The 27238-nt window shown below is 40.4% G+C and overlaps 1 protein-coding gene and 1 long non-coding RNA gene across 2 annotated transcripts; one reads left to right on the top strand and one right to left on the bottom strand.

The window, feature by feature from the left end:
* The first annotated feature begins 1279 nt into the window (after positions 1–1279).
* Positions 1280–27124, top strand: LOC122660272. The gene is made up of 5 exons (XR_006332658.1): positions 1280–1293; positions 6737–6739; positions 9133–9141; positions 21764–21770; positions 26960–27124. It is a non-coding gene; the product is annotated as an uncharacterized LOC122660272 (long non-coding RNA).
* LOC122660271 (probable glucan endo-1,3-beta-glucosidase A6) lies at positions 25122–26781 on the bottom strand. The gene is made up of 3 exons (XM_043855506.1): positions 26679–26781; positions 25287–26591; positions 25122–25177 (listed from the first exon to the last, which is right to left on the bottom strand). Exons 1-3 carry the CDS (start codon positions 26722–26724, stop codon positions 25134–25136), a joined length of 1395 nt encoding a protein of 464 aa, XP_043711441.1. The 5' UTR covers positions 26725–26781; the 3' UTR covers positions 25122–25133.
* Positions 27125–27238: the final 114 nt, after the last annotated feature.

Below are 27238 nucleotides of genomic sequence, written 5' to 3'. Positions count from 1 at the left end.
GGTTGGGGACATGTAAAAATGGTCGGGATGTTAGCGTTGTGGTGATCTTTTCCGCATTAGATATATTGGAATTGGTATAGATTGGCCATATATCAATTTTCAGATTTAAATTTAATTGTATATCTTTTCATATAATGCAAGAACATCTCGATGGTGGTATACCTTTCAATGCTTTATCATGCCAGTTATTGTCTATAATATTTTTGTAACTTGTCGTGAATGTGTCGCTCAAGAAAACCTAGAAAGGTGTCAATCCATGGGTTTGTTCCGGTTTTGATCAGGTTGATTCTATTTCGATCCAATTTAGTTCTTTATCGTTTTAAGCTATCGGGTTTGGTTTTACATGTTATATATAACAAGACCAATGGTCTAGATTTTTTTTTATCAAGGTTTTTATGTTTTTTTTTTCCCGACCAACGCATTCGATCAATCCAATTTGGTTTTGGTTTTGGTTTTGGTTTCTACAGGTTTCATAAAACCCCAACCCAAAACCAAACCAATTAGGGTACAATGTAGTTTGGTTTGGGTTAAACCAATCGATTTCGATCGGTCCGACAGATTCAAACTGCATTATTGAACCCTTACTAAAAAATGACGTTACCTAGTACTAGTCCCGTTTTATGTAGGATTTCTGAGAGGGGTGAGTTTGGAGTCAGTCCTAACCTTTTGACATTTTTTTGTGTAAAGTGGTCACCCTCAAGTCTTAAAACCAAGCATATGCTCTGGCAACCCGAACATTTTACCATTGCTTTAAGCAATCGCTCCTACAAAAAGGGTGAGTGATCTCTAAGCTGGTGGAGTGGGAGCTTGCAAATGGGGAGACAGTAGATGGGGGAGAGGAAAGAGATAGAGATAGAATATATCAACGTAGCCTATACTAAGGGTGTCGAGGTACGGACCACACTAGTTAAACCAATCAAACCCGACCAATTAAAACGAAAACCAGCCTGACCGATTAGTAAATGGCCTAGTCTCAGGCCTAACCCGGCCTCAGCTCTTGATGGTAGACAAATTCCCAACTAAAAATTGAAATCAATTGTTTATAACCCTATTAACCCGTTTATAATTTGATCAAATTCGTTTATAATCCAAATAACCTTATTAGCATGAGCCTCATTATTCGCTAGTAACCAATGGAAACAATGCAATCACAATATGAAGTCTTAAATTAGTGAAGACAGATTAGGCCCGACCGAAACCAACTGTTGACAGCCCTAGCTTAACCTGCCAGCTTAAAGATTTTTTTTTTTTACAAAATATAATTGGTAAACTTAATTAGTCAAATTGTCCCAAGTCATAGTCAGCAGGTCGCAATGAGACTGCTGATTTATGATTCTCAGTATTAGTATTAGTAGATGACCCAATTAAATTTTTTCTAGGTCTGGGAGGACCGAGTTTCGGAAGATAAATAAAATAAATGTGACTGGTTCTGAGTGCTGACTGTTGACTGCTGACTCTCCTTCTTTCTCTCCAACTACTTTGTCCCAATACCTGACTTTTAAATATATAAATACTGTGTACACATAGAAGTAAAATCTTTCACAGATTTACTTATATAATTGTTAGGGAAATATGCATTCTAATTCTATATACACAAAAGATTTAGGGATTACCTGAACCGAATGGAATCGCAATGGAAGGGACAATCGAAGGCGGCTTGCAGTTACTAATACAACGCAATCTTTACAGGCTTTTTCACAGAGAACTCCACACCACAAAATCCTAGGCAACGATAGAAACCCTAGGATAACACAGAACTTGAAAGAGGGAGAGATCTAATCAATTAATGATGCACCACTAGAGTTTATGCCTTATACCTATATATAGGCTAAACCCTGGGGTAAGCCAATCAGAGGAGGGATCAGTCACTTAAGTGACCGTCCCTCTCTCTCTCTCTCGTTTTTGGCTCAGCCGGCCTGCCCCATGTGTGTGGACCAACTGGGCCTCAGGCCCATCACCGATTTACATCTCCCACTCGCCCACACAGGGTGCATATATTATGCATTCAAGTTTCTCTCATTCCACGTTATCCTCCATACAGGTAATGGGGCGTGTGACCTGTTGAGATGATACAAGGTAGGAGTACTATATCAAACTTCCATCTAGCTAACATAGTACATCACTCTCAAAAGTCTTGAAATACCCCAAACGATCCACTTACACCCGATCTAACACTCTCGACCCCTCATGATGAGCAGTGTTAATCCTTCGTATGTAATGTACCCATGACTGCGTCGATCACAAATACGACACATCGCCCGGGCAATGAGTCACGTAACAAAGGTGTAATGTCCAATGGTTTTTCCTGAGCCCCTCATGTCAATCCAAATATCCCCAACAACTTTTCCAATCGCTTCTCGCTAGACCACATCATCCATGGTCCTAAGGAGAACGCCAACGTAGCGTCATTGGGTGCCTTTTTCATGACATTGTCTCAAATAATAAAGGTACTGTGGGATTAATATAATCCACGTGGTGCACACAGTGACGAAGTAGGGATCCATTTGATCACTCTCACAATCGGTCGATATAAGCATATACAGTATGATGTGCATGCTATGGCGTAACTCCCACTAGGGTGGGCATGTCACTAGCAATAAATAAACTCCATATAGATCTTAGTCTAGTCGCTACCCTAAGCGCCTAACCTAAGTCTTTAGCACAGTCATCCTCCTGGTTTCTGCCTAAAACCTCACATCTGGCTTCTAACAGGCTACTTAGAAGTGTGGTATCTTCCAAGTTGGATCAAGTAAAGGTCTCATCTTAGCTCTAACTAAGGCGCCATAGAGCACACATTTTCATGGGCTCATCTCACTCGCTACACCCCAGCGCCGAGGCGAATCACCCGTGTGAGTGGGTCGATTCTAAGCCTGGTGACATCTTTACAAACAATAAATGTATGCACACAAGATTACTCAAACAAATATGTGCTCATCAATAAATGTAAGAGAAATACAGATAAATGTCCATCACAAACAAAGTGTTCCCAAAGCAAATACATATCAAATCCACCTGAGTCCCAAGTTCCTAACGTGAACTAGGAAAACATCTCTGGCAATGGGCTTAGTCAATGGATCAGCCAACATATTGCCAGTGGAGAGATGCTGTAGAACAACTTCACCTCGCGCTACTACATCTCGAATGTAGTGATATCATATGTCAATGTGCTTGGCTCTACCATGGAACTTGGGGTCCTTCGCAAATGCAAGCGATGTCGTGCTGTCACAGTGTATAAGCACAACGTCGTCTGAGTGAGCAGAAATGCTAAGTCTCTGCAAGAACCTCCTGAGCCAAATGGTCTCCTGTATTGCTGTCGAACATGTGACGTACTCTGACTCTATCGTGGATAGGGTGATGTAGGTCTGTTTCTTGCTACTCCAAGTGACAGCCCCGCCTCCCAGGACAAACGCATACCCCGAAGTGGACTTACACTCGTCTCTATCACTAGCCCAATTAGCATCACTGTAGTCTCTTAGTCTCAAGTATGAACCACTGAAGGTGAGCAAGAGGTCTGCAGTGCCACGTAGGTATCGAAGCATCCTCTTTATTGCCTGCCAATGAGCTGGCCCTGGGTTACTCTGGTAATGGCTCACAAAGCAAATATCTAGACACATGCACATCATCGCATACATTAGACTGCCTACTGTCGCTGCATAGGGTATTTTAGACATTTGGTTTCACTCTTCATCACTCTTAGGGCATTGGTCTAGGCTCAAAGTGCATGCCTTGTCCACTGGAGTGTCAATGGATTTCGAGTTGCTCATATGGAACCGCTCCAGGACTTTCTTTATGTAAGTCTCTTGAGACAAACTAAAAAGTCTCCTAGTGCGATCCCTCACAATCTTTACGCCCAACACAAAGTTGGCCTCACCCATGTCCTTCATCTCAAAAGTAGAGGACAGTCACTCTTTAGTGGCGATAATCATTCCAATGTCATTCCCAGCCAATAAGAAGTTGTCAACATACAATGACAGGATAAGAAACCCCGCCTTAGACCATTTAACATACACACAGTGGTCCTCTTCAATCATGTCAAAATTCGCAGTGGTAATGGCATGGTGAAATCTAATGTACCACTGCCTGGACGATTTCTTAAAGCCATAGGTAGAACGTTTGAGACGGCATACTTTGCGCTCATGTCCCTTCTTCTCAAAGCCCACAGGCTGAGCCATAAAGATCTCCTCGTCCAGTTCTCCATTGAGAAAAGCAGTTTTAACGTCCATTTGGTAGAGCTTCAAATCCAACTTTGCGACAATGGCTAGAATGAGACGTATTAAGGCCATTCTCATCACAGGGGAGAACGTCTCATCATAGTCTATACCCTCCTTTTGGATATATCCCTTCGCCACAAAACGTGCCTTATACTTGTCAATTGATCCATCTGCCTTTTGCTTGACCTTCAAGACCCACTTGTTCCCGATGGCCTTGCGCCTAGGTGGAAGATCAAATAACTCCCACACTTGGTTCTTACTTATAGAACTCAACTCATCTTCCATAGCAGCTTGCCACATTTCCTTAGCTGGAGAAGGGAGCGCCTCAGTCACTGAGGCTGGCTCCTCCTCATCCCTCGGGGCACAAACGAGGGCAATGTCCCCTTCGATCTCAAAATGATGTCGGGGAACGTGTCCACGTGCGCTCTTACACGCAGAGGGTTCTTGACCCGTGGGTTGTGCACTTTCATTAGGTAGCGCACTCCCACTAGGCTGATGATCACTCTCGCCCTCTTTGGCGATCTCTTTATGAGTATTTAATTCCTCACCCTCACTAAGAGTAGGTGAGAAGCTTTCATCAGTCTCTATCTCAAAAAGATCAAGGTCTCTGCCAGTGTCACTAATGTTAGGAAAATCGTTCTCATAAAAATCCACAACGTAAGACTCACTCTCTGTCATTCCTCCGTCTTGATGTTCACCGTACACTACATAGCCTTTCAAGGTATCGGAATATCTTATAAAGATACTCTTTTTAGCTCTAGGGCCAAGTTTCCCAAACTTATGGGAGGTACTATGAATATATCTTGCACATCCCCATGGTCGCATATGCCCTAAAGTGGGCTTTACGCCTTTCCACAATTCATAGGGAGTGGAGGAAACTGACTATGATGGCACGCGGTTAAGGACGTAGGCAGTGGTCAATATAGCATCCCCTCAGAAAGATATTGGGAGGTTGGCCTGCGCCATCATCGATCTAACCATATCTAAAAGCGTCCTATTCCTCCGCTCTGCTACACCATTTTGTTGTGGAGTGTGGGGAATAGTCAGCAGCCTAGTGATTCTTTTTTCCTCACACATCTCTTTAAATTGATCGGACAAATATTCACGTCCTCGATCAGTGCGTAGAGTTTTTAACCTCTTGCCTTGTTGATTCTCAACCTTTGCTACAAAGCGTTTGAAGCAATCTAGCGCTTCGTAGCGGTGAGGGATCAGATACACATAACCATATCGCGAATAATCATCGATAAAGGTGAGAAAATAGGAAGCACCATGATGTGCCTTCACGTTCATTGGTCCACAGATTTTCGAATGGACAAGCTCTAGGGTCTGGGTTGCCAGTTTAGCCTTTCTAAAAGGTTTTCGGTGGGCCTTAATCGCTAAACAGGCCTCACATGTCGGTAGGTTGACTTTAGCGAGTGAGCCAAGAAGGCCTTCTCGAGCTAGCCATCCCATCCTATCTCGACCTATGTGTCCTAGTCTAGCATACCAAGTAATTAAATCAGGACTAGTATTAGAATCAACTACAAAAGATGATGAAGAAACAATAAAAATTATCAAATCTAATTTAATAAAACCATTCTCAAGCCTATAATGTCCAAAACTCATACCATCCAATCGTATCTGAAAAGAGTCACCATAAAAAATAAAGGAATATCCTAAAGTCAATAATACAATAACTGAAAGTAGATTATGCTGGATTTCTGGTGTGTATAGCACATCATGAAGTAGCAAGATGCGCCCAGTGCGTAAGGTGAGCTGGTAGGTACCAACTCCTCAAACTGCTTCACTAGTGTCATTCTCCATGTAGATACTTTGGGCGTCATCTGGAATCTTGTTGCACCTGTATCCACAATCCAATTAGATTGGGTTTGGGCAATCAAAACCTGTGTACATACAAAAGTACAAGGAGAGAAAGGCAAAAATGGTACCTACTTCGCTTCAGTGCAGTCACGCGCGAAGTGCCCCATCTTCTAGCAGTTATAGCATTTGACCTTGGTGATATCTTTCTTTCCACCTCGTTTTCCACGTCAGCGCTTAGTGGTCTTACGCCCAGTTGGCTTAGCTTTCTGAGTTGGATCCTGATTCCTAGTGTTTCTCTGTCTCTTGCGCTGCCCCGCTTGGGCGACAAGGGCATATGATTGGGTCGCCTCTAGGCACTCCGCCTCTAGTTCCACATGAGCGACAATGTCATTAAATGTCCTGACAGTGTCATTATGTGTCAGAACTATCTTCATCTGCGCCCAAGAATTAGGCAACGCCTTGATGACGGCATGTACTTGCTGCTCATCGGTAAGGTGTACCCCAGTATCATCCAATTTTTGGATCATGTCTTTCACGACCCTGAGGTGTTTTACCATAGTATGCTTGGGGTCCTTACGGTACATCTCAAACTTCAAGGTCATGGGCCTAAGTCTGATCGTGGATGTACCGCCACAGTCGAGCTTTACCTGGTCCCACATGGACTTGGTAGTCTCGCACTTCTCATACTGGCCGATAAGATCATTGTGCATCGTGCTTAACATAAGAAAGTGCGTACTATGATCTCTCTTAAACCAATTGTTGTAAGCCTCTTTGTCTTGACGGTGATGGGCGGTAGTACCCACTTCGGGTGGGGCCATCTCAGTGGTCAGGAGGTCTAGGTAATCTTGCTCATTAAGCAAGAACTTGGCCTTTTGGTGCCACATGTCATAGTTGGTGTGATCCAACTTGTTGCCTTGGTTAAGGTCCGCAACAACACTCTTAGAGGCCATCACTACAATGTGCAATGGAGGACATTTAGTATACATCCATAAATCCACAAATTTGTTCAAGAAATCCTAATTAAAATTAATGGTACCCTTTTCCGCACGGTGAGATGAAAAACTTCACTAAGCTGATAATCAAATCTCACAATGTGTGGGTCTGGGGACATATAACTTTAATTGATTTCAATCAAATGTAGGAGAAAAAACAAGAATCTCCTAACCACAGTTTAATGCACCATACACACGGGTGCGCAAGGGACTCACACAAGAGACCCAAATTTGGTACTTGAAGTGATATGCCGAGTCAGTACGGGGTTGTGATACGCAGTGCAGTAGCTCCCATTACATGGCTTCTCAAAAAATATTAAAATTACAACCGGCTCTTTACATTCATGATCCCTACTACAAACTACCGGCGAGCACTGCACTTTGTATCACTTTCAGGTACTAACTCTAACGCATATCTATCCAAATAAAACACATCACTCAAAGTACCAAATCCATCCCATGAAGATATCAAAAAAATAGCAAAACACATGGTGTGCATGGGATGGGGTGTTTGACAGCGATACCCTAATGGCAACGTCAAACAGGGCTATACTGCAATGGGGGAATCACATGTTTCTTTATTAACAAAGTGGTCTTAGGCGATCTCCAATACACATGGGAAAAATATAGGATGATTTAGGACAACACCCTATCTCCCATTTTTCTCCCATGGATCTCACAAAATGATTTTTCACTAAAGGGGGGGGTGCACATGACATAAATAAAATACCCCCCAAAAATGAGAAACCCTACAGGGGAGAACCCCAACATTTGTTAGGGGCCACAAAAATAAAATACAAATACAAGATATGCTTCTATAAAGAAACCACATGAATAATACATCATGGACAAACCCCAATGCTTGCATAACAAAAATAAAGCATATGCATAAAATAAAAACCATATCACTTGAATATAGTTAAAACCATATCATATGCATTTTGTTAGAAGCAAAACCCCCATATTATGCATATAGTTATGACCCAAAAACAAACCATATATGCAATTTTGTTTTATACATAAAAAGAAAAAAAAAAAAACCCATAAAAAAACAGTTTTTTTTTCTTCTCTTTCTTCTTCTTCTTTTTCTCTTCTTCTTCTCTTTTCGGTTTCTAGTTCTATAGTGCCTAGGCCGCTACGCCTTTTTTTTTTTTTGTAAACCGTGGATTGTAGCAAGTCATGCTTGGCGCTGCCGAGCATGGCTGCAGCCGCAACCTGCACACCTTCTTTTTTTTTTTTTTAAACACACTGCAGCAGTGCTTGGCGCTGCCGAGCATGGCTGCTGCCCCAGCCTGCTGCTGCCGCTGCCGCATGCGGCTTGCCCCTCCCCTTCTTCCCTTCGGCTTCTTTCTCTCCTGTGTGCACTCGCACACAGCCGCGGTAGCAGCCGCGTGCTGCTGCCTCGCTGTGCGCCAAAGGCCACGGCCTCCATGTGATGCATCGAATGGGGAAGAACAGTAAAGGAAGGGGGGAAAAAAGGAAGAAGAAAGAAAGAGATATGATTGCCATGTGCGAACCACAAACCCTAATGCCTCTGATGCCACTGTTAGGGAAACATGCATTCTAATTCCATATACACAAAAGGTTTAGGGATTACCTTAACCGAATGGAATCGCATCGGAAGGGACAATCAAAGGCAGCTTGCAGTTACTAGCACAACGCGATCTCTACAAGCTTCTCCACAGAGAACTCCACACCACAAAATCCTAGGCAACGATGGAAACCCTAGGATAACACAGAACTTGAAAGAGGGAGAGATCTAATCAATTAATGATGCACCACTAGGGTTTATGCCTTATACCTATATATAGGCCAAACCCTGGGATAAGCCAATCAGAGGAGGGATCAGTCACTTGAGTGACCGTCCCTCTCTCTCTCTCTCGTTTTTGGCTCAGCCGGCCTGCCCCATGTGGGCGGACTAGCTGGGCCTTAGGCTCATCACCGATTTACAATAATGATAAAAAAATAGTATCATTTTCATAGATTATTTTATATACTATATTAATAAAGAGTAAATCAAAGTGTGAAAAATTCATGTTTAATTTGAAAATGCTGTCAAATTTTCGCTAAAATTCAATAAACAGACCTTGACCTTAATATAGCTCATGATTGGTGAGGGTGATTTGTAGAGAAATGGGGTTTCATGTTGAGAGACTGGGTTTTGGTCACGAAGGAATTCAAATCAATATCTAGAGAAAAGTTTCTCTAATTCATGAAATTTGATTTACAACTAAGGTTGAAGGTTTTGTGTTATGCGTTGAAGTAGATTGATGATAGGTACCCCTTTTTTTTATGAGAGAAAACAAAAACTATTAAATACAAACACAACCAGAGATATAAAAAATAAATGATAGTTTGCTCTCCTGAGCCTGAAAAGCCAAATTGGTAGCAAGAGCCGAAATTAAAGGGTCAGCTATAACAGAAAAGGTCGCCCCTTGACACAAGTTATATATCTTTAAAAAGTTGTGCAACAACGACCATGGCCAAAGGAAATCAGTTGGAGATGGAAGAAGGTCGAGGATCATTTGGTTCGAACACTATAATTCTTTCACCTTCAATCCATGCTTGGCAGCGTGCTCCAGTCCTGCAAGGATTCTAAATATTTCTGGTTCCAAAAAGTCATGAGATTTTAAACAACTTGCAGGAATGGAATTGAACTTTCCATTGATCGAAAAATAGTAAGTCCAACCAGCGGCATTTAAGTCGGTGTCAAAATCCTGCACAAATTAACACAAGGAAATTGAAAACAGGTAACAGGTTAATAGAAGTCACAGATAAAATATCCTCAAGAAGGGAATATACATCATGAAATGAAATTGGGGGGGGGGGGGGGAGGGGGATGGGTTAGGTCACTAATCCAACTATTGATAATGTCCAATCTTTTAATAGGGTTAGGCTTTTCTAAGCCCTTGACAACCTTATCCCTAGCATTCCAAATAAAATAACTGGAGATAACAAAAACACTAAACAACCAGTTCAAAGATACTTTATCAAGGTTTTGGTTGAGCAGGGTGGTTAAACAAAAGTGAAGCAAGGATGGATGAGAGAGAAACTCAGTTCTTAACCCCAATGGGCCGGCAGCCCAAACATGCACAGTCCAATCACAAGAGAAGAAGGTGTGCTAGTATGATTCACTGCAGGAGCCACACAGAGCACAATATGGGTCGATCGAAATCCATTTTGATAGAGTTGCCTTGATAAGAAGTTATGCATGCAAGAATTGATAGAATAAATGATGCAGAATACTCATGAAGATCAATGAGCATACCAAATCCAGAGGTGTTCTTGGCGTACCTGGATCTATGGTTGTGGAAGCCAAATTCTTGATGATCTCTGTCGCACACGAACTACGTTGGTCTGGTTTACCCTCTTCCACTCAATTTTTGGTTTTTTCAGGTTAGTCACTTAATGGGCCAATGACAACTATTTATAGTGGTGAGGGTGGGACCAATCCTGTATAGAAACTAGGGTTTCATTCCCATTAAGGAAACAATACTTTAGGTCCACACATAGTAACTAGACTCATACCATTAAAGCAGCCCCCATCAATACAACTAAATCGGTTTTGTTAAAATAAAGTGGGACTATGCCAGCCCACCTTATGACAATCTTACAATCTTCCACTTGGGCTGCATATGTCACAAGTTTTGATTTTGAAAATTTTTTAAAAATGACTCTCCAGTTTAGACAAACTGATTGTGGCCACAAAAGATGGTGTTGAAAGAAATACACTTTAAACCTGATGCCTTGGTCCGAATGAAACTACAAACACCCAACAGTGCAGATCATCACATCTAAAGAGACATGGGACCTAACACGTCAAAGAGCTTATGGCCTCACCGATTTGGGCTATATAGTATGAGAGTGTGGTATGAAAAATGCATGATATAATGATCAACATGCCAATTTTCAAATTGGTCCAGGCTGGAAAATCGAATGAACCGCATGAGACAAATACTAGAGGTCTCATTTATCATAAGCGTCGCCCAAGAGACTGAGTCCGAATGTCCCAACATACTAGTACACGTCCTCGAAACCGAATGAGACTCTTCTAGTGAATAAAATGTGCGTGTATTTACTGAAGGCCTCAGATATCATAGGAGATAAATACGCCACAAAGCCTTAAATATCTGAAGGAGACAAATAATCAAGTGTACACAATAGAATCTGCATGCATTTACTTAATAATTGGATGTGCGTGTATTAACTGGAACCTCGTATACCGAATGAGGTAAATACACCACATATGACATTAATTAATTCGCTATGAGGCAATTAAACAAGTGTATACACATAAACAAATGGTCATAATAAAGATGCATGTATATTCTCGAGAATAAAATATCACAAAAAGATAATAATGTGAAATCAGTTGCAACTGTATACATAAGCAAAACTCCCACTAATAAAATGCATCAAAAGAACTAACAAGTTCCATATTACTGACATACTCCTAAAAACTTTTGGAGTTAAGTCCTTAGTGAGAGAATCAAGAAATATACTATCTGTAGTAATGTACCCTACTGAGTTTTGTGATTCACATTCTTTCTATCTAACAAGAAAGCATAAATATCAAAAGCCCTGAGTTAAAAAATTCCTCAATCATAGAGTCTAAACAGTGACATCATAATAATACACAAATCCCTGCTTGCATAGAAAAAGGCAGTCGGTGTCTGTAAGACACTCTTCTAACATATAGCACCATCTGTCATCACAAAACAGATATCCACATATGGTCTTTTAGGTCAGCTTGACAGTTACCTAATGTGATATTCCAAGATTATTCAAATATAAAATAAGAAATATCAATCCATATGTATTTTTGAGGTTACATTAAACTACCAACATTAGATGCACAAAAAGTATTATTCACCTGAGGTCACTAAGTGTTGGTGAATCTGTTTTCTTTCATAAGAGATCTTTTGAGACAAATCAAGAATACATATAGTTCTATTATAGAGAATCTTAATGGCTAAACATAAGAGGCTACACCAAGATCTTCTCATCAAAATGGTTACTACTGTTTTGTCTCAAGTAAAAAGATAACATTATTAATTACAACAAGAATATCATCACTATAAAATACAAGAAATGATTATCTAACTCCCATTGATCTTTTGATAAATGTTATCAAACTAAGACAAGAATAAGAAAAAGTATCAAATATTTTATCTCCATTTAACTCAACTTGTATGACATAGTTAGTAATTTATAATATATTCATAAACACACTCACATTATTATAAGAGTTGGGTATAAACAACACAAAATTCATGTAAGTGTTCTTTAAAGCTCATCATGAACAATGAATCTTCTGTTTATAGGTGTAATGAGTTTCTGTTCCTTAGCACTCTCAATCAAAATGATATTTTTCTTGATGGTCATGTCCATAATGTATATTATAACTATCAGACAACCGATTTGACATCTCCCACTTTTCATAAAGACCTTTATCTTCAATGGAGCTGTCAGCCAATGGCTTGGGAGGTTTGTCAATTCTAAAATGACAATATCCATTCTCATTATAGCCTCAGAAAACATTAAAGAGTTCGTTTCATTCCCTAAATTGAAACCATTCAAGATTTTGATGGAAGATAATTGGGAAGTTAAAACTGGTAAACATGATTATTCAAAATTTACCAAAACATACAATATGCAATAACTGAAAGCATATCAATATCCCAACAATATGACCAAAAACTGATTAATTAGGGCTTATTAATCAGATTTATCCCAGTGTTTATTTCAATAACTGTAGGAAAATGACAACTAGGGAAAGATCCGGCATCATTAGGGTCACACCTGTGGTGGCAAGATTGCCCAACACGCAGTGGAATCTCTCACATGCAAGGCGGGACGCTTGAAAACAACACCACTCTAAAGATTTCATCAAAGTAGCAAAGCCCAAAATGTCACCCTCACACCGTCAAGCGAAACTGACCAAATGATAACTCACCTATAGTGGAAAGAGCACATCATTCGCCATATGATTTTCCTGACTGCAATCCATCCGAATAGTCAATGATGATCTCATAATCCAAGTAACTAACCCACTAAGTGGAAGTACTATTACTTAAATCATGAACCCCATAGACTTGGATAGCTACTGAATGCCCATTTTATTTCAATAATCTCTATCAAGATTGCTTTTTTCACATACATAGCTAATATATTTACCGAAATATCACCTAAATTAATCTTTTCGTGATGTTTAGAATTATCACAGAATGCTAACATCAAGAATAGGCTACATGCAATTTCTCATGACGAAACTAAATGTCACAAACTATATAAAACCAATGAGCAAGTAAAAATACATCAAATTGGCTAAAAATTCATGAAAGGTCAGTGTAATGCATATAAATCAATGCGTAATGCATCCATCACCCATAGTAGGATAGAATTCTATCTTTCCATGGTGACACCATAAGAAAGCTTCATATAAGAACTAAAACTTGTTCACTTTTGAACTAAACAACCTTAGTCAAATCATCATAAATCAAAAAATAAAAATTGATCAAAATCAAAAGACCATACTGGCAATAGGTCTAGTGGCCCCAAAAGCAAGTTGACGGGCCGGATTATTAAGTCAACCCAACTTAGTGGAATACGATGACAGAAAAACTAATGCACAATAGTAGGACTAACAGGTCAATAGATTTATAATTACGACATCGTAGAGGTTCCAAAATAATAACTATAAGCACAGAAAGTAATCTATAAATGTTTATTGATAAATAATTTTTAAAACCAGAAATGATATATAAAACCAATCTACATGAGCGATTCCCAGAAATGAAACCAAACACAATAATCATAAGATCATATCTAGAATTCAGAAATTATTTCAATAAATCAAACTTAAACCGTATGATTTCTGATTCACTTCCATGAACAATTTATGGTCAATCCATTTATAAGACTTTTCAAGTAGGTTTTATTAAAACTATGATGGAAGTATTTAATCCGTAACTTTATATGCCCGAGCTTACTACTTTAATGATCCAAAACCTCAATTATATGTGGGCATCATCTTTTTAATGTATTATAATATACATGTGATTTTATATATTGCCTAGTGACATAGTTAAATGTTACAACCTTAATGACACTGAATCCACACTTAGAATAGTCTAAAATGTGATGTTGCAAAAGTGTATGTATGTGACATAGCATGAGGAAAAATAAATATAAATGATTAATCAATTAAACAATCAATATACACCAAAATTTATTTTATGTATCAAAACAACACCTTAAAATGCCAAATGGATACTTAATGCAGCCAAACAGACCCCTTTGTGGAAGTTTAATTTAATGTCTCTCAAATTGAGAGTATACTTTAACACGTTCCTGACACTGTATGGAACATTAAATTACCCTTGACTTAAATTTTATACTCCCACCGGTTCAAGGTACTCTTTAAATTCAGGATTAAAACGATTAAAAAATGACTTAAAAATAGCCTTAAAATAATTTAAAAAATCACTGTTTCCTTGTAATAGAAGTGCATAAATAGTATTCTGAAGTAAAAACATTTCTCTGAACATTTCCATAAATTATATCAATCAAAAAATACTTTTGTAAATAAAATGAACCAAATAATTTTCTATGAATAATCCATAGCCTAAATTGAACCAAAACAGACAAAATTGAGTGAAAATCTGAACAAAGTTCATAATTACATTGTCCCACTGGTCGAACCATATAACCGATTCAGAGTATATAATTCCATCCTCCCACCAGTTCGACCAGTCAATATGATTGTATGATAAACATGACATAAAATGATGATAAGCCTTTAAAAATAAAATTAATACAGGTTTATATCCATATTATACATTTTCAAATTTAATGGACTATAAACTAATAATAAGCTATCAAAAAAAAGAATGGGCTCATTTTATTTTCATTCAAAAGTCCTCTTTAGACATGTAACAAATACAACTGAAATAAAACTAAGTGTTACCATGCATAAAAGTTTTCTATCATGCCAATTTGAAACATAACGAGGTACAAATCAAACACTTAAAGTATTTCTATTGGAACACCACAATGTAAAGGCACTGCCTCATGATGGCAATAACAAAGAATCATGAGATATATATTACATATGTTCTATTGTTACAATGTATACCATCAAAGATTTGTACTATAATATGGAACACAAGAGTATAAAACAATTACAAGGTGTTCCATCATGCCATTACTAGATCCAACAAGTAAATAATTTACTATCACAATGACAATCACAAAATCTCATTATGTGAAAATTGAAAACACATCAAAATTTTTCTAAATGTTAGAAGTTATGTGTTCCCTATCGTGACAGATCAGAACAAGACAAAGTATAAACAAAATTAAACCCAAACTTTGTTATCAATTTCTGTTTATAAAAAACAGAAAACAAACCAAAACCAAACTTATTTCTATTTCTGTTTATAAATAAAAAAACAGAAATTAAACCAAAACAGAAGAAAAAAACTGTATTTCTGCTTTTGTTTATAAATAAAAAATAAAAACTAAACCAAATCAATTTCCGTTTACTTTTTTTAGTTATTATGATTCTGTTTTGATGAACCAGAATCGAACCGGTCAGACCAAAACTAAACCATGAACCAGATCAAACCGATTGAACCAAATCGAAAGCATCCAACCCGGTCTGGTCAAAGGTCAACTAGGTCGGTCGGGTCAAATTTCCAGGTCACCCGGCCGGGTTGTCGAGTCGGGTAATCGGATCAACCCGACCCGGGTGCACGTGAGCAGCCCCAGTCCGACGCACAATAGCGCACCCCTTTACTTTTATCTTTTATCTTTTTCCTTTTTGACTTTTTTTTTTAATGGTTTTTTTTAAAAAGGGGAATCAGATGGGGAATATTCCCCCATCTTCTACTCCAAATTGGAAACAGAAAACGCAATAGGGTTTTTAAGGTTTAAAAAAAAAAAAAAAAAAAACTTCCCATTGCCCTCTATTGGCTGAAACAGGTGGCCGGCGATCAGGGTAAATGCCGGCGAGTAATTCCCCCCCTCCAGGGACCTCAACCCCGGTATGAGATTCCGGTAAAACCCCCACTGGAAACTAAGGAAACTTTTAGGGTTTCAAAATATAAAAAAAAACCTCATAGCCGTCCCTGATGGTGCTGGACCAGCAACCGGTGGCCACAAATTTTTTGGCGAAAGTCCACTAGGCACTGGCAACCAATGCCCTAGGGTTGATTGGTCGAAAAACCCATCGAAAACCCCAAGCAGTTATTCAACCCAAAAGAGGCTTCGGCCATGGTCTTGGCCATGGCCACAGTAGTTTTTTTTTTTTTTTTTTTTTTTTAATGTTTGTTTGTGGTTGTCAAAACCGATTGGGAAAACTGAGATAACTGGCCATGGTTTCGGCCATGGTCGATGCAACCTTTTTTTATTTTTTTATTTGATCGATTGGATCCATTCACATAATAACAAACCAATTAAAATTGCAGCGCCATTGATCAACCATGATCAAGCTTTGATACCATTGATAGAGTAAATGATGCGGAACACTCATGGAGATCAATGAACATACAAATAAATCCAGAGGTGTTTTTGGCGTACCTGGATCCATGGTTGTGGAAACCAAATTCTTGACGATCTCTACTGCACACGAACTGCGTTGATCTGGTCTACCCTCTTCCACTCAACTTTTGGTTTTCTCAGACTAGTCACTTAATGGGTTAGTGACAACTATTTATAGTGGTGAGGATAGGGACCAACTCTGCATAGAAACTAGGGTTTCCTTCCCATTAAGAAAACAATACTGTAGGTCCACATATAGTAACTAGACTCATACCATTAAGGCTGCTCCCATCAACACAACTTAACCGATTTTGTTAAAATAAAGTGGGACTATGCCAGCCCATCTTATGGAAATCTTACAAGAGACGCCAAAAAAATAATTTAAACTTAGGATGATGCTTAAGCTTCCAAAAAATTTCCACTAGGCAGAGTAGTTTAAGTCATTACCACAAGACAAATTCAAAAGAGATTTGGTAGGAAGCTTGGAACTAAAACGGCCATCCTTGGCTAGGGTGTACCACCAATTGTCATCAGAATCATATAAGTTAAGATTAAGAACATTAACTAGAAAAATTGTAGGAATAGAAGAAACAAGTAAATCATAATTCCACTGGGAGTTGTAAATGAAATCACAAACCTTAACCTGATGACAAGACCCTTCAATAGAATGGGGAATGATAAATCCTAGAATAGACAAGATCCAGGGGTCAATCCAAAAATTTGTGTCATTACCATCACCAATCCTTCTTAAAGCAAACTATTCATAATGGAGCAACCTTACCACTGCACTAAGGCCCAGCATTGCGGGGTTTTGGATAGCTACATTACACATATTTATTGTATAGGAAAGAGTTTCCCTCCACCCACGGTGAATCGGATCCCATTCACCGTGGGGTGAGAGAGGGCGGAAATGAGTATTGGAAGGGTATTTTGGAACATACTAAAACCTTAGGAGCGATTTGTGAACCCTAGGATGGTGGGTGAACCATCTCTATGGGTGGAGGGAAACTTAGTCTTATTGTATAATAAAAGATAGGAACAAGTTTTTTTTTTCACGGCACGGTGAAGGAGGAATTCCTTCATCGGTAGCCATCATTGAACCACTTGAATGGGTCTCAGACTCTCAGGAAACAATGAAGGGTAGTTCGAATCTCCAAACATATAAAAGGGAAGTAATGATAGATTAACCTTTCACCGTAGATGATTTGAAAATTTTCCTTAAAAGATGTGGATGTTTCCTAATACATCATCCTTGGTAGTCAAAACTTTAAAGAAAAGAAAAATCCTTATACAAAGAAATAGGATTAAGTTTCCCCCCACCCATAGAAGACGGTTCACCCACCATCTTAGGGTTCATAAACCCCTTCTAAGATTTTAGTATGTTCATTCCAAAAACCCTCCTGATACCCATTCCCGCCTTCTCCCTACCTATAGTGAATGGGTCCCATTCACCATGACCTATTCACCGTAAGAGGAAGGAAACTTGATCCGAAATAGCACTAAGTTTCCCTCCATCCATAAATAATGGTTCACCCACTGTCCAAGGGTTCACAAACCCCTCCAACGGATTTAGGAATTTTTTTTTTTTGGAGACAGGAGGGGTATCAGACTTTAGGCCGACTAAATCCCCCCTGGGCTCGTACATGACCCCTGCATCATGGACGAATCGAGAGCTTCTGGGCCCTAGTGAGCCTCAGGCAAGTGGCCCCAAGAAATTATGCAGCGGCAAAGGTTTGATCACAAGATCTCGCTTCCTGAAGCGAAATCTCATGTCCCCTCCAAGCCAGCTGCGTTAACCCCTTGGGGGATTTAGAAATTTTCACTTGACTATAAAACTTCTTTCCACTGAAATATTTTACACGAGTGAGGCCGTACTCTCTAGTTGATCTTTGGCTATCCATTATTTTTGCCACGCCAACAATTGTTGACCAGAAAGTTTCATGTTTCACTTTCATTCAGTCTTTTTATATTTTTGGTAAATCATTTTCATCCATTCAATGAATGAATAATTGTTTTTTGTTCATTCAGTCTTCTAGTATAATTGATATTTGAAATATCTATTGTTGCATCAAGAACCAACAATGAAAGGATATGGGGTGGGAAGATGTATGCGTTTCATTTGCTAAAATGGGACTTCTACTCCCATTTGGTTTTTAAGTGCGGCTCTTCAACCACTTGGCCTTAGTCCTCTTATAGTGAGACACTTGTCAAGTTATAAAACTTAAATCATTTTCACAAAAAAGTATAATTAGGGGTGCAACCAGCTCGGGGCGAGGCTGGGCTTTTTAGCATGGATCCCAAGGCTTAGCTCAGGCCTGACCTGGCCTGGGTCAAGCTGCGATATCTCAACCCAAGTTCGGCCTGGCTCAGCTCAGCGTGGATTAGAATTGGCCATATTTTTGTCATTTATATGTTTTACAAAAAAATTGGAAAATAAATTTGTTAATCTAAATATTGATAATTTTAATATATTAAACTAATTATTTATATTAATTAAAGACAAAATAATAAGGTCTCTATATGCTTGAATGTTGAATGATCTTATGGTTATTAATGGGAATGTAAATGGTATATGATTTTATGAATGACGACTAAACATGATTAACAAAGAATGAAAATGAAAAGAAAGTTAAGTGCTGACGGGCACGGCCAACATACGACCCGGTGCTCATAAAGTGCCTATGAAGATGGGTGTTGAGGCTATCACTGAACCCATTCCAGTGGTTTGTAACTGGAGCCATTTCGATGGTACAATTATACCCATTATAGTGGTTTGTAACTAGAGCTACTTCGGTAGTACGACGGAGATATACTAGATGAAGATTTAAGACTGAAATGAAATGAAAGATGATAAAATGAATGAAATGTTACCGATAGATAAATGATTGAAAGATCGATGGAAATTGGCTGATTAAATGATTATTATTCAAATGATAAGGAATGATGCCATGCTTAAAATAAAATTTTAATTGCATGTTATATTGTGAGCATGATTGGCAATGCCATTTCTTACTGGGCGATAGCTCATTCCTCGAATGATAATTTTTTTACAGATAAGATAGGCATGAATAAGGGCAAGGGCATTGCTATCGTCGAGCAAGATGAATGCTGATGATCTGAGGATCATTTTGGAGTTTATTACTTTGAAATAGATAGAACTCTTCTATCGTAAAGGATATTTATGTTGAAGGAAAATCTTGAACCCGGATGACTGTAAATATTTTTGAAGTTCTATTCCTCTCCTTGGAGAGTATGGATTGTAGACGTTAGAGCCATCAGTACCATGTTTTAAGTTTCAAATCGTTATCTTTCGCTTACTATTATGCTTTTAATTTTATTCACTTCGATTATATTGAATGCTTGACCGAATGTTTTCCTGTGCGGTCCCAACTAGACTCTGGTGTCATGTGCCCCGCCTAGTCCTTGGATCGGGGCCGTTACATCAATAGCCTCCCAGTGGGTCTGCAGCAAACATTGGGGGATCATGGCAAAGAAGAATCGATCCCTCCAATGCTTCACCGAATTGGTGAGCCCCTCAAAGAAGTCGAAGTTGGCAAAGGGACCCTTGAGAGGGCGATGGCAAAAGTGATACCACTCATCATCTCCCCTCCTCAACATGTAGAAATGCAAAAACAGAGGAACGGTGGCGGCGTGACCCAGCCGATCGAAAAACATGTAAAAGCCCAAGATAAACCTCCAAGAATTGGGCAGCACCCCCTAGGGGTAAGGTGCCAATGCTCCAAGACCAACTCGGTAAATCAGAGGATGAGAAAGCGGAGGCCATACGAAAAAGAAACCTCATAAAAGCACACCTCATCCGCTCGGTGGGAGAAGGCATGATCACCCCCCTCAGGACATGGAGGACAACCTTGGAGGGTACGTGGTACAACTAACGGAAGGACGCCAAGTCCGAAGTGGTCAAGATACTTGAGTACTGTCCCATCCTACTATCAGGGTCCATGACCGGGGGTGCCACCCCAGGCCCATCCCTATCAGGATGACCATCTGAACTAGGGCTATCAGTGGCCTCCTCCCATCACTAAGAATAAGCCTGGGAGAAGGCCATGGAGGGAGAGTATCCACGTCCGATGTAGACAAGGACGAGCTTGAAGTCGGCCCACCAATGTCATAGCCCTCGTGTACACTATCAAGATCAGAATCATTCGACATGATCGTGGAAAAGGAGGACTTACTTGGGTGACGTGCCTCAACTCCAAGCTAAGTACTCCAATAGTAAACTGCAACAGAAGCATTCAATCAGGAAAGCATTTTAAGAGCATTGCAAAGGCGCACACAACAAATGATAGCAACAAAGTAAGAGAAACGTACCAAGAAGGTCGAGGTCTGAGGTCGAAGTCCGTGACGGGTCGAGGTCGAGGTTCGCAAGAAGAAACGTCTATGGCAAAAGACCAGTTCAAGTCAGTACCCAAAAAAAAAAAAAATCCTTTTGGCCACGGCCATACCTCAAGGCCACGCGGGCGACGGGTGAGTGACAGAGATTGAGGCCAAGCAGGCGACAGGCACTCGGGCGATGCAGGCGCGGGTGACAGGTAAGCGGACGACGTAGGCACGGGCCACAAGCACACGAGCAACGGGCATGCGAGTGCGGCGCGGATGTGAGCACCTGGGCGACGCAAGCGTGGGAGATACAGGCAAACGGGCACGGCAGGGATGCGAACACGCGGGCGACGGACGACGGGCGATGGCGATAGGCGACGCGGACACATAGGCAAAGTAGGCATAGGCGCAGGCGAAGGGCGATGGACGACGTGGACACGCGGGCGATGCAGGCACGCAGGCGACAAGCGACCGACTGCCTAGGCACACGGGTGCGCGAACGAGCGAACGAGACCGAGTAAGATGGTAGACACGGCCGTGTGACCAAGACTGCGAGGACAAACGGGTGTGATCAAGATAGGAGATGGACAAGACCAAATGGCAAGACCAAAAAGAGAAGACTAAGGCAAAGAAAGAGAGAAAAGAGGAAAACCACTCTACTCAAAGAGAACAAAAAGCAAACACTTGGGGGGCAAATGGTATGGTTACCAACCTCAAAGTAAGGGAGAGTAAAGTGAAAAGCAAGAGAGAAAAGATGGACAAGCAAGAGAGAGTAAGTAAGGTTCTGACCAAAAAAAAGAAAAGAGAGATTAAGTAAGGTCAAGTGAAGAATGAAGGGAGAAAAAAGAAGAAATAACAAAAAGGAATAGGAAAAGTTAGTAAAAGTGTAGTGGAGAGGATTTGAACCCCTCACCTCTCACACTCATAAAAAGTTTCTCGTAGAACTCCTCCCAAGAAGGCTTATTTACATCAAGCCACTCACAAACATGAAGACAAGAATATTACTCTCTTGAGCACTCCGTTCCAAGAGAGTGGGGACACGTGATAAACCATAGATACTCGGGGCCAACCCCGATCCGCCACGTGGTGTGGCATGAAGAGAAGACGATGTAGACTCGGCTACATCAAGACCCATCTGCTAGATTTAAGAGGAAAAGACCCAGTTGGTCACTCAAGAACCAAGGTAACTACACAAGTTGGCAATGGCATCACCACCCGGATTTACATCATCCTACTGGTGAAGGGATCTTATCCCAAAGGAGATGCACCTTGCTCGTGCACAACTCTCATGGATCTTATCCAACACTTGAGGAGCATGCATGTCTATCTGCGAGGGAACACCTTCCCTATCTAGACTGAACCTCCCAAGAGGAGGTGATCTACTACGTGATGGACTCTACTACCAAGGAGGCCTATCACTAACTACTCGGACTCTCCACACCGTCATACTCCGTTATAAATACTCAGGTATTCACCCCCATTAACCGATCTTGAATTCCAGTAATTCATCTGTTGTTGAGAGAGATCTAATTTAGGCATCGGAGAGTCCTAGACCGGAGCCACACCAGTTCTCCTTTGTCCCTGAGGTCCTTTTGTAGGTTGCGGCATCCGAAGGACCACCCGGCGATTTCTTGATGCAACACACCAACTCTCCGATTCGTACATCATTCCAGCAGCCATCGTGGACTTAACCCAAAACGGACCTCTCTATTGGTTCAGTCGATCATGAAATTTAAAGCAGATGAGTCATATGAGAAGATCCGAATGTCATATGGGTACCCCTTAAAGTTAATGGGTCATTTTAACTTGAGCCCCATCATCAGAAAATGCCACATGTCGTTCTCCCAAACCAGCACTACCACATTAGAGAATTGAAGAGGATAAAAATCCATTCATTTCCCTCACTGTAGCTGGTTTTTTTAGGCACACTTACCAAGAAAAGAAGAGGAAGGGTCACTGATATTATTCTCAAAGGCCACCATCAACATGTGACTGCATTACTAAAAGTAGTGCTCTTTATGTCAGCATGGAAAGGGTAACCAAAGATATCTTTCTCTGTAGATTGGTAGATAGGAGATCTAATGGGCCTCAGATGCTCAAGTGCATCGGAAAGGAGATAGAGATGGTATATCATCATGGTAGAGAAATATAGCCGTTACATGTGCCGTTTTGAGCTTTCACTTTCGCTTTACAAGATAAAATTCCAAGGCAAACCTGGAAACCCAATCTCCTAAAGAACCTGTCTCAAACGCAGTGTAACCAAACAAATTCAAAGAAAGATTGGCTTCTAAGTCTCAAAATTTAAAGAAGATCGGCTTCAAGTCTCTTTCAATAAACAGCCCTGAATGCTCTCTCTCCTCTCCTTCTCATGGTGTTGTTGTCCCACTACTTAAAATATCTTTTCTAATTTGGATGTCGGCTAAACTTTTTCTACCCATTCCATATCCATGTTAAGTCACCCGTTCTTTGTGTCTGCTAACTCATCTCTATGTTCGTTTTCTTTAAAGTTTCATAAAAGTAAAGGGTCTTACTTGGTGTATAAGAACCAATTCTCGTACGGCTTGAGTCGCACAGATGGAATCCAAGAAAGGTAAGTCCAACTCTTGGATTCCATTTATGTGGCTCAGGCCCATACGAGAATTTGAGCCCGCCTCTAATCGCGATTGGTTACCTGACATCAAAATACATGTCAGATTAAATCTATAACAGAAAAATGAGACTTGTTAATGAGTTTTGTCTTATGTGAGTGCCCAATTAGGCATCCAAAGGCTGGGTTGTGCCGTTGTCTAGTCAGCCATCTAGATGTGTGTGGTATTACCCAGCCTTTGGATTAGGGATGTAAGCGAATTAGATTCGGCTCGGATATGGATCAGATATGATTAGATTTGGATATTCCGTGGCCGAACACAGATACTTCTAAACGAATCCAGATGCAGATCAGATTTAGATTTTCGATCATCCGTTTACATTTCTGTCTTGTGTAATTCGAACGTTTCTCTCCCTAACGGATACAATTAACTCTCAACCCATATCTCTTAGATCATGATTTTCTTTTCCTCATATTCTAAAACTTGTTGAATCTTAAAAAAACCCTCAAGATCATTATTTATTATTAATTATTCAGATTTTTTTTGGATGGATTCTAATTAGAGTATTCAGATTTTTTTTCTTCCGAATATCTCTAAACGAATACGGATGTCTCCAAATGGATATAGGTGCGGATCGGGTCCAGAGGCTATCCATTTACATCCCTACTTTGGATTAGGGGTGTTAATGAATAGCCGAAATCCGTTTCCGTATCCGTGTCCGTATCTGTTTAGCACTATCTGAATCCGTCCGAAAGATAAACGAATGCAGATACGGATAGGCTATAGCTTTCCAAAAAGTTATATTTAGATGTAAACGGATAACATATCCGATCAATATCCGTGTTCGTATCCGTTTAACATTATCCGAATCCATTCGAAAGCTAATCGGATGCGGATGCAAATATAGCACTATCTGAGCCAAATCCGATCCGTTTACATCCCTACTTTGGATGCCTCATTGGCTGATGCCCTTCAAGAGGAGTCCAACTTGTGTCATCTTATGCGGGTGAGATGGTGAAGATTTATTTAATGTCACCAACCATAGTTTACACTTTCTTGGAATGCATTCTAAGTCAATTTCACATCTTAGATGATAAAAATAATTGCTTTTATCAACTGAGAATGCAAAACCCACCCAAAATGCATTCCAAGAATGCATACCAAACCCAACCTGTACATTATATTTCTTAATTAAATGATGAATGGTTGTCGGTCAGAAAGAAAAGTTCCTTCCAAGTTTCAACTTTCAACTATGCCACCAAACCCAAGAAAAATGCCTCGATCAAACAAAAATAAATAGAAATTAATTATTAATTAAGTAAAACAAAACCAAGATGCTTTTCCTTGCCTTTTGTATTGACCAATAAAAAATAATACATTGCTCAAAGGAAAATAAAAGACATGTTCTCTCTTTGCCAAACATTTTCATAATTCATAGAAAAAAAGAAAGAAAGCTCCTTCGTTGCTACACATACTCAATCTCTCTGAAATTATCGCCCGGCCCTCTTATAAAATGAAAAATCTCCCCTATCAGCCTGCACTGGTGCAGGGGCCACGCGACTGGACAGACTTCTTCTTCCTCTCTAACCTGTTAATTGTCTAACAAGACTAATAGTGTTGAAATTAGACTGTAGAATAAAAAAAACCAACCCTCCTGAACATCAACCAGAAAGAGTCACACTGGGGAACTTGCACGATCCATGACCTACAAAACAAAATCATTCACAAAATTTTCATATCAAAATCGTTCTATCTGATTTCAATCAGACGGCTATCATAAAAAAATTGGTAATACTAGAATGAAACCAACTTACTTGGATCCTTAATCGTTTGAGAAGCTAATCCATTGAAGTAGCACGTCCCACCGGAACTCTTGAACTGAACCCAATAGGAACTGAAAGCGTAATTCGCATGTGCAACTAACGAGACCGGTTCGTAACAATCGCCGGTCGGACTAATCGCATCGCAGGTCCCATTCCCTTGACCGCAGGCATGCTTCACTGCTCCTCCCAACGCCGTAACATTTGCTCCCTTCGCCACCACACACCATATCTTTCCCTTGTACGGCTTGTTATTTGTCGGTGGAGGCACCGACTTGTACTCATAATCCGGTGTTTCTCCGGACAGGTCAACCTCATAAACCGCCGTTCCGTTAGGATAATACAGCCCCCAGTGCCGTTCCGTTCCCGGTCCACCTTTCTGGTTCTCATTATATAAAGCGAAGATGGTGGTTGGGATGAACACACCTGGTCGAGCCGGTGTTCCCACTGCCGGTTTTGCCGTCATTCTCCGGATGAGATTCCGGTTATATACAGCGGCATTGTAGTTATTTGCTCCGAACTGGTCTATGTCGCCAGAATTGGGCCAGCCGGTTTCAGAGATTGCTAACCGTACGTCTTTGAAACCAAGATTAGACATGGCGAAAATCACTGAGTCAAGCATTTGATCGAGCAGGTTAGTGTAGGTTAAGCCGCTTACAGGGTCGGTGTATTTGTTACCTCCACGAAAGAGAGCGTAATCTAGGCTTATTTTAGGGTAGTTCTCGGACCAGACGAAGAAAGGGTAGGAATCGATGAAGAAGAAAGATTGAGTTTTGTTCAAGAACTGTAACAAAGATTTCATCACATTAACGGCTATGTCGGAACGAAACGTTCCGTTGGAGGGTGGGAAAGAAGATTGCAGAACGTCCATGGCACATGTGGTTCCGACTTTAACCTTTCGGAGGTTGTGGGTTTTGAGGGAATATCTGAGTCGCCGCATAGCTGGGACGAGATCGAACCAGGTTTTCTTGTCTTGGTCAGTGTAGTAGCTGAAGATTTCGTTGCCGACGAAGAGAGTGCGAATCTTGGTTTTAGGATAGAAGGGGAGAAGATTGGTTTTGACCCATTCGTTTGCGAGGGTTTGATTTGATGAGATGTTGGAGATTATTTGGTTTGGAACCATGACAGCTACTTCGAAATTGGTCTTACTAAGGGATTTGAGGATTTCAGGTTCTGGTTCGTAGAGCTTAACGCTACGTGCTTTCAGTTTCTTGATAAGCTTCATGGATCGAGATGGGGAAGGGAGATTGTCGCCCAGAAGCCCATAGTTTATGCCAATCTTGCTCGACATCTCTGCATCTGTTAAAGAATGGAGGAAAAAAAAAAGGGTTAGATAAGAATCAAACAGAAATAAAAACCCAATCTTCAGTTTTCTCGGATACTTACTGGAGAAAGCTATGAAACAGAAGAAGATCAGAGGAAGAAGACCCATCTCCAGAGCTCTCTGTTTCTTCTCCTTCCTCACCCACTGGAACGAAGCACAGTAAATTTTTGACACCAGGAGTCACGAAACTTGGGTTTTCTTCGGATAGATTTGGTCTGTGAAGAAGAAGATGTACTTTTAATGGGTGAGATAGTCAGATAAGGAAGATCAGAAGACGAAGAACGTACAAACTGCGTGATCCGAAGATACAAAATTAAATGTCGGTAGAGATCTAAGGGAGCAGTAAACGTGGTGAATGATAGAAGAGATTAGAAATTGGAAAGACGTTGAACTACTTAGAAGGGGCAGAGAGACAAGCTTCAAAGGTGTGAGAGCTCGTAGTGACTAGTGAGTGGCGCCTGTCGAAGTAATCTATATTTCTTCTGACTGGGTTAAAGAAAGCGTGTCAAAGGCTCAAAAGCTTTGCTCAAGTTTTGGTATTCCTCAAACTCTAACGAGTCACTGTGTCAACGGCTAATGTAGCAGAGCATATTGAGCGATGGTGCATTGGTGCGCCTTTGGT

The sequence above is a fragment of the Telopea speciosissima genome, chromosome 4 (genome assembly GCF_018873765.1).
Source record: "Telopea speciosissima isolate NSW1024214 ecotype Mountain lineage chromosome 4, Tspe_v1, whole genome shotgun sequence".
Lineage (NCBI taxonomy): Eukaryota > Viridiplantae > Streptophyta > Magnoliopsida > Proteales > Proteaceae > Telopea > Telopea speciosissima.
The sequence above is the reverse complement of the archived record's forward strand: the minus strand, read 5'-3'. Positions and strand labels throughout refer to the sequence as shown.